This window comes from Urtica dioica, chromosome 11, assembly GCF_054948205.1.
Source record: "Urtica dioica subsp. dioica isolate 48M chromosome 11, U.dioica_male_clone48M_v1_H2, whole genome shotgun sequence".
Taxonomy (NCBI): Eukaryota; Viridiplantae; Streptophyta; class Magnoliopsida; order Rosales; family Urticaceae; genus Urtica; species Urtica dioica.
The window spans coordinates 6,548,266-6,556,725 of NC_142766.1; the positions used below are offsets into that span (position 1 = coordinate 6,548,266).

Sequence of the window (8,460 nt, forward strand, 5' to 3'; positions counted from 1 at the left end):
ACCTTCACATTTGCTAACACCGTACAAAATAAAGAAGCTTGATAAATTATTAATCAACCGCTTTTGTAATTTGGACGTGGTCTCCAATCGACCTTGCTATGATACAGCTTGCTGAACAAAAATACGTGGAAAATAAACTTATTAGATTAAAGTAATTAAAACGAGAGACATGCACCACTATAAAGTCACTAAAGTAACTTACTTTGAACAACTGAGATTTTCAGGTGCATCCACTTATTATGAGAAAGTTTTAAGTTCTTATATAATCATAAGAAAATGCGCTTTCGCGTGAAGGAAAACATGGATACTATAAAATAAAATAACGTGGCTCATTCATTCATTCGATATGATTTAACATATAGTGCTTAACAGTTCTATAGAGTGTTAGCACTCAGGGGAACACAGAGAAGAGAAAACTCTAAAGAGTATCCCCATTATTCTGACAGAATGATAAGAGAAGAGCCACTAAATAGTAGTGGAGAGAGGTCTCCGATTATGCCACCACAGGCATTTGGATGTGTGAGGAAAGCGTGTTGTCGAACCAGAGCTTCAAGTCATGTCCGTAGCTAACTCCCATGAGATCGCAGTACCTCTTGTAAGCGTGTTGTCGAACCAGAGCTTCAAGTCATGTCCGTAGCTAATTCCCATGAGATCGCAGTACCTCTTGTAGAACCCGACGCTTGATGCATCGCTTATCCCATGTCCCAATGCGCGGCTGATTATGTCGCCGATGACGCCAGTGGTTGAGATTTTGCCAGCGTTGAGGACAATGTCATGGCATGAAGGCTTGTTGTCATGTTTGGTCATCCACAACCAGATGGCTGTCTTGAAGGACACGATTGGGTTTGTGGCCACCAACTCGGGCTTCGTTATCAGATCTACGCCAAGTGCTTGACCAGCAGCGCCGTAGTTGAAGTTGCTGAAAATCAAAGCATTGATATAAATGTCTTAAATAACACTATGTAAAGAGTCAATTCTCGGGAGGAATAGATAAAATAGTAACTGAGCGAGTTGGATGGCTCCACGTGGGGTGTATTTCTTGCCGGCAGCACAAGGCCAGTGGGAGGATGTGCAAAAGTCAGTGTCATAGGCAGTGGTGTTGATATGGCAGAGCCCCCATCTGAACGGGTTTTCCAAGTTTGACCTTTTCTCTACAATCAATCAAGAGGGGTACAGGTTAATTAGCAGTGGAAGAAGAGCGTTAATATAATATCAATACCTGAAGTGGCGCGGGAGACGTGGGCGAGGAAGGCAGCGATCTCCCTCTTACGCATCGCCACATCGCCGGTGGTTGCGAAGGCCGGGAAGGACTCGGCTGCAGCGAGGAAGGCGTGGTAGCTGTAGAACCTCTGGCTGGGGCATTGTTTCCGAAGGGGAAACATGTCTTCAAAGAGAGCCTCGGTGACGACCTCCCTAATGGACTTGGTGGTGGCGTTGGTACGCAGGGCTAGGGTGGATAAACCGCTGTTGCATCGGTATTGGCATACGTCTTCGCTGCAATAGTAGTGGCCTTCTCCGCACCATCCGTCGATCCTGCAGCAGCGGGACTCACCGCAGGGGGGGTTCCCGATTTCGCTGCCGCACCGGTGGTCCGACCGCTCGTCACTCCAGCAGTCTAAATCGCAGCTGTATTCGTCGCAGAACTCATAGCTGTCTCCGCAGTAGCCAAAGCTGCTGCAGCACTTCGTGTCGGGGCACCGGGCTCCCCCACCTTGATATCCACACATGGGTTGTGCTGACACCGACACCACTCCCACAGCCAGGATTACCAAAATAATAGTAGTATGGAGCTTCATTTTTTTCACTCTTCTTCTAATATCTATGACTTGTTTTCAAATTTATAGCTGTGGAAGCAATGCCACCAACTTCATGCCTTTTCGTGGCCAGTAACCACTAGTGATTAATTATTGACCTTGATAATTATGGCTACTCAAGGGAAATGATCATTCATATTTTTCTTGTACTGTCATAGTCATAATATAAAAGCTGTAGGACAGTGCATTTGTTTTCCTATCTCAGCTTAAGAGGGTTCCCGTATTAATGAATAGTCGTAGGCAGGGACCAATGGCCTTGATGATTATTGCTCACGAAATCATTCAGATTTTCCTTGTCCACTGCCCTTGAATTGAGATGGCAATGCGTGGTACATGTTTTCAGAAAAAAAAAAAAAAAAAAAAAAAAAAAAAAAAAAAAAAAAAGAAGCTCAAGTCAGGATCACACGGTTACTTTTCCCTTTCTTTGACACTGTTTTACACATTTTCTCTCACGCATATGCTACCGATTGTTTTATTATTGATCTTATAGTGCTGGCACTCAAGTTATAAATTAATGGATTACATTTATTTATAGTTAAAGATCTGATGGAATAGAGTGGCAAACACCAATTTATTCTGTTTTGGAAATGCTTGAGATGTTGAAGGGGATATTGTAGGTCCTGCATAATATATATCATCAATCAAGCGAAACAAAGATGTGGAATTGAACTCTTTCGTTGATAAGTGCAGTGATTTACTAAGCAAATACTTCATAACCTAAGCGAGTTAAACAACCCTCAAGTTCTGTTTCAAATCCTAGAATTCTAGAGAGGAAAGGTAAATAAATGCGAGGGTACCGATGAAAGGTGAAGAGTAAATAGTAGTATTTTGTGCAGAAGAGCGTCTTATTTTTCTCAATCTTTACCATTTCTAATGGTGTTTAGCTTGTAGGTTGATCGTCGTACCAACGATGTTTTAGTTCTTTAATAGTAATTGTTGAGTTCGTGATTTGAAACGATTATTTTTATAGTAATCACCGAGTTCGTCGCCACATTCTTGACAATGTATGATTACTGTATTTTGTGGTCACGCTCCTTTATTTATTCATTGACGATTTATTTTACCACTAACTATTCTGATAATTTTACGTTACTTTGGTGGTTGGTACACTTACTTTACTTTATGAGCTAATTCATTTCTCAAGTTATCGCCCTCGACTCATTAACTTGGGCCATTGCCAGCAGCAGGTTAACTCATCTAAGAGACCAAGTAAGAGTGCTAGTGTTAGGGACCTCCTTTTTTTTGTCCTCCAAAAAGTATTTACTGAGATTTTGTACCTTTTGTGGGCCTGTTTAATATTTACTAGAGTCGGTTGATCAAATATTCATTTTTTTTTACATGAGGGGGGTGATACAAGGGTAGGAGAAAAACTAGTCCAAGGATCCGTAGTCTACCACCGGTGATATCAAACTTGTCGTGTACACCTTCCCGTTTGATATCAATAGACAAGTAGACCCATTTTGTTTCTCTGATTGCCGTGTCGTGTCCCTATTAATGATTACTTTATCGTTGACTTGTTTATTCATATGCTTGACGTGATGTCCGTGTGCGTGAATGTATTGGTCTCTATGGCTTGTTGCAATGTGATTTAGTGGCTGATCATTATCTTTTATTGTCTTGCAGACAACTAGTAGGCCGACTTGCTAGCAAAGTGCTGCAAGTGTCGCACGTCCCGACTATCTATCGAGCAAAATTAGTCGGCCCATGATAACTAGGAGGCTTACCAATCCTATTTCTGCCTTGGACAATTTTTTTTCATTAATTTTAAAATAATCTTGAGACAATTAGACCAGTAGCCCCATAGCTCTTACTCATTTTTAAAAATAGCTAAAATTTTATTTTATTAAGAAAATAGCTCATCATGTCGAAATAAATTAAATTAAAAATTAATTTAATTTACTTTGCCCGATGAACTAATTTTTTAATAAAATAAAACTTTGATTAGAATTTTAAAATTAATCAGGCCCCGCCGAAGCTTTATGTGAGTAAGGCAATGGCCTAAGGCATTTTAAAGGAAAACAAACTTTGATATTTGGGTTAAAATTAAGTCATATTTTTGTGAGGAAATTAAAAAAATAACTTTTCTAAGTTTAACATTTCGAAATTAGGATCTATTTAAAATCCTTTCATAAAAATAGGTTTTTTTTTTTAATGATAAACAATTATTTTCCTTTTAATTAAGAGAAATTGTCACATTTGCCACCAATTTCATAATTTTTTCCCACTTTCCACGAAAAGACTAATTTTTCCCAAAATGCCACCATCTATGTCAACAATGTTGACATCTATTTTTGCACTTCACTATGAGATGTCAACATTGTTGATATAGATGTCAACAATGTTGACATCTCGGTGGCATTTTGGGAAAAATTAATCTTTTGGTGGAAAGTGGGAAAAATTATAAAATTTGTGATAAATGGGGCAATTTCTCTTTAATTAATTTGTAAACTCTAAGTAGAGCCAAAAATAGTACAATTTTTTTTTTTTTTTAAAGATGGTATATATCAAGAAAAATAGTCTATTTATAACTTAAAAATAATTGTTTTCGTAATAAAAACTTCAAGTATATTACAAAAAACGACTACCACCAGAAGCAATTCCAGCTATTTTGTTTATTAGATAACGATATAATGGACTATCATAAATAGGGCCTATATTTTTTTTTTTCCTTGGATATCAAATAAAGGCATCAGGCTATTATGGAAAAAAAAAAGTCTGATAATTTTTGGGAAAATAGACCTCATTCTTTAATGTAAAAATTCTGTGTGGTAGGTTCTTTCTTAAACTAATTGTAAAAATAACGTGTACAATAATAAAATTATTGTCGCAAACAAAAAAAAAATGTTGTAAATAGTAAAAAAAATAAAATTTAATTTTATGTTTACGAAATTATTTACAAAATTTGTATACTATATTAACTTTATTTACGGTTTTAAGTTTCATTCAAAAAACTAAACTCACTATTTATGGTTTGAGAAAATAGTATATTTAAAAGGGGTTGTGATTTGAACTTGGATACTGTTTGACCAAATCTAAGTAACCCTCTACTATTTATAGTCTAATTTAAATTTAAATTTGTTGTCATTAGCCAATTTTACACTTCTTATTAGGAGAATAGCTCAAATCTCATTTAATTAAAGAAATAGCCCATTTTTTCTTAGCAGACAATTATACCATTCGCGAATCAGTTAATTAATTAACAAACTGAATTGAGTTAGGTTAATTAATTAACTGAATGTTTGGATTGGAAATTCACAAAAAATTTACAAAAATCAGAACTTAAGTCAATTCCTATTCAAAACATTCAATTAATTAACCTAATTTCTAATTCAGTCAGTTAGTAAATTAACTTTACTCACAAACAAAATCAGAACCTAAGCTAATTCTTAATTCAACCAATCAGTTAATGAATTAACCTAACTCAATTCAGTCCGTTAATTAATTAACTGATTCGCGAGTTAGCACTGAATCAACAAACAAAGAAAAAAATCTACCAAATCAACAAACAAAAAGAAATTGTAGAACGAATAAAAAATATGAACGAGCAGAGGTATGTATAAGTTGATCGAAACTGCAAAGAGCGAGAAGAAGAACGCGAATGTGTCCAACACCACAAATCCCTCGAACGCACGCTTATTCCACAACACCGTCGTCCTCGTCTACTCCGCCGCCAATCCATCGCCGGAGACCCCGATCCGCACCGCCGCGAACCTCGTCTACTCCGAGAACCCCTCCGACACCGTCACCAAGAAGCTCGAAGGCTCGCTCCTCAACGCCGTCGTGTTCGTCGTTCTCGTCGTCGCCGTGACGTTCCTGATCGTCTGAGTGTTTTGGGTTATGAGGGTAATTTTGGAATGAAGTTTCATTTGGGCTATTCTCTTAATTCAAACTTGGGCTATTCCCGTAACAAAGATGGGTTGATTGAGTTAGTAGGCTAATTCACCCAATAGCACTATATTTAAGGAAAATTTGATAAACAAAGTTTAATGTTACCTCACATTTGTAAAACAAGCTCCATGTTGAACATTTTAAGAAAAAGGTTTTTGTGTAAGTAAAACGTCCAAAATATTCTTTTTAAAAAAACTTTGAAACGATTATAAAGATCAATGCAAAAACTTCGATATCACTAGAAAAGTGAAAGCAAAATCTTGAGACGATTGTTTAAATTTTGAGACTCTACAACGGTACTCGTTCCGTTAGAAGCTTCTACAAAGGAGACTTCTACAACGGTACAGAACCGTTATAAAAGCTTTTATAAAGGTGTTTTACCATTGTAGAAGCCCAAAGCCCAAAATTATAGAGCTAGTGAGTGCTATATGTAGATCAAGAAAAATAGAAAATGCGGAAGCTCTTGAGTTTATTTCACATGTCTTGATACATTATTTCATCCCAACAGTTCAATCACCAAGGCACATTATTATTCTTTTCACGCACGTAGTATCTAGTGAAACGCACACTGCATTACTACTTCAACGCTTTTTATTTTCTTAAACTAATTACTCTTTAATTAGTAATGTCAGGCCATGGCAGACCTTGTATATATTAAATGTCTTTATCGCTTACTTGGAAGCTCTTTGCAAGAACATTCGGGCTAATACGAGATGTCGAATCACACAAAGCGCTAGGTAATACATTAATTCCCTCGGTCTGGCTGCCCCATGCAGAAATTGCAATAGCCCGGGTGTGTCCTAAATTCATTTGAAAGTTAGCCAGCCCTTTCGGAAACACGAAAACATCTCATTTCTCAAGAGTCTTAGTGTAAAGACGATTTTTGTTTATGTTAGACGAAACAAACCCCACATATAGTGTACCTTCTAGCACAACCATGATTTCGGAGTCACGGGGGTTGGTATGTGGAGGTTTTACAGATTTAGAGTGTATTCGTTGCGCACGATTGACATGCCTAGAGTGTAGAGTCCAGGTATGGTACCTAAATTAACGACGGTTGCGGCAGAACCCCAAATGTTGCTTGTATTGGTTTGAACATCGAAACCCGAATAGTAGAAGTCATCCGCCGTGACTGTCTTTGGATCTTTACAAAATTTACCGTTCATGTGCACTGTGACAGATCGTATAAGAGTCAATTAGTGAGAGAGTTTTCTACCCAAATTGTTGAACAATATGTTTAGCTGTACTTTGAGTGTTAATTATGTATATACATACGCTTTTAAATCCTTATGTGTACTGTCTGTTAGCAATATTAGAATAATATTGACGGGAAAATAAAGACAATTTGCTTGGAATAAAATAAACGTAAATTAAATTAATTAAAATACACGAAACCGGATAAACCTTAAAACCAGAAAAACAAAGCACTACTACAAATTCACATTTCTGGTGCGGAAGGGTATTAGGTGCGACATGTCGCACCTAATAGTCAAATATCAGACCACTTCAGCATCGATTCCATTGACAATAGAATTGTCAAATATCGACACGAAACCGCTACGGCCGAGCTTGTTACTGTTGTTGAAGATGATGAAGAAGTGGATGAAGAAGATGATGCGTACGCCGTTTTTTAGGGAGACGATGTTGATGTCGATACTAACATTACATCGAGTGACAACGATGAATGACTAACACCATGTAATAACCATAGTCGTCGAATACTAATTAAATAGTAAAAATACTAACTACAATTCATTTTGCAGGATGTCTACTTCAGGTCAGGACCCATCAGGGGGAGAGCGTGACCCCCCGAAGATGCCGAGGAAGAAGCGAGGACCAACGACTGGCCTCGTTTCTGCGAGAGCTGGTGTTGGGACCCCTGGAGCGAACAGAGTTCGCTACAATCAGACTGCGCAGGCGTTCTACCAAGACGTCAGGGAGCGAAATCCGTTGATCGGGACGTTCCAAAACCGATTAGGAAATCTGATCAAGAGTACCATTCCAGTCGACCTCCCAGACTGGAATCATGTGCCTGCGCAGAGTGTGGCGGCTCTTATGAACTCAATTCATAACGAGTATCGCTTCGTTTATGAACATCCCGACAGTGGCGAGCTTGTGCCTGCAGATCCTATTCGCAACGAGATTGATATGGCTATCATTCGCGATGCGAAGAGGATGCGCAGTGGCCAGAAGTCGAGGTTGTCGCAGCTCTTCTTCAAGACATTTTGCGGGAGTAAGGATCTTGCTAAAAACGAAACTCCTGAAGGCTATAACCAGGAAGCCTGGTTGAAAGCAATAGAGACGTTCGACTCACCGGAGCATAAGGTATGAGTTGAACTTCCGATGGTTATTTGAATTTCTTAAAATTGAACTTGACGAATTTATGTCTCGCAAGCGAAGTCTGTCCGCAACCGGAAAAATTCGAAGATGAAGAAGACGAAGGCGAGACAAGGGTCACTTAGTTTTTTTGGTCATCGCTCGAGGAACGTAAGTCGCTTAATATTAATATGCAATATATATGTGATTCATATTTTAATGTTGAAAAATTACAGCGAAGGGAAGATGGGAGTATAGGCTCGGCTTTAGCGATATGGTCAGAAAAACACTATGACGCTAAGGGATCGTGGGCGACGGACTTCGCGAAGTCGCAATTCGTAAGTTAATTGTTTTATTTACTATATTTAATTACTTAAATTATTCTTATCTGATAAGTTTTTTGTGGTTTTTTTTAAGGATCAAATCACCGCTCAAACGATAG

At 38.2% G+C, this 8,460-nt stretch overlaps 1 protein-coding gene across 1 annotated transcript; it reads right to left on the minus strand.

Moving 5' to 3' along the window:
* Nucleotides 1–289: 289 nt before the first annotated feature.
* On the minus strand, nucleotides 290–1,796 carry LOC149380889 (lectin/endochitinase 1-like). Its single transcript, XM_089629994.1, has 4 exons — nucleotides 1,220–1,796; nucleotides 1,004–1,151; nucleotides 662–919; nucleotides 290–590 (listed from the first exon to the last, which is right to left on the minus strand). Exons 1-4 carry the CDS (start codon nucleotides 1,794–1,796, stop codon nucleotides 494–496), a joined length of 1,080 nt encoding a protein of 359 aa, XP_089486120.1. The 3' UTR covers nucleotides 290–493.
* Nucleotides 1,797–8,460: the final 6,664 nt, after the last annotated feature.

What these genes read in the sequence shown, in the direction of transcription:
- LOC149380889 (XM_089629994.1), bottom strand. Translation starts at nt 1,796, where the DNA reads ATGAAGCTCCATACTACTATTATTTTGGTAATCCTGGCTGTGGGAGTG. An exon ending in CGTCTCCCGCGCCACTTCAG is followed by an intron (nt 1,152 to 1,219) that starts GTATTGATATTA and finishes GATTGATTGTAG; the next exon opens with AGAAAAGGTCAAACTTGGAA. An exon ending in GGAGCCATCCAACTCGCTCA is followed by an intron (nt 920 to 1,003) that starts GTTACTATTTTA and finishes TTTGATTTTCAG; the next exon opens with CAACTTCAACTACGGCGCTG.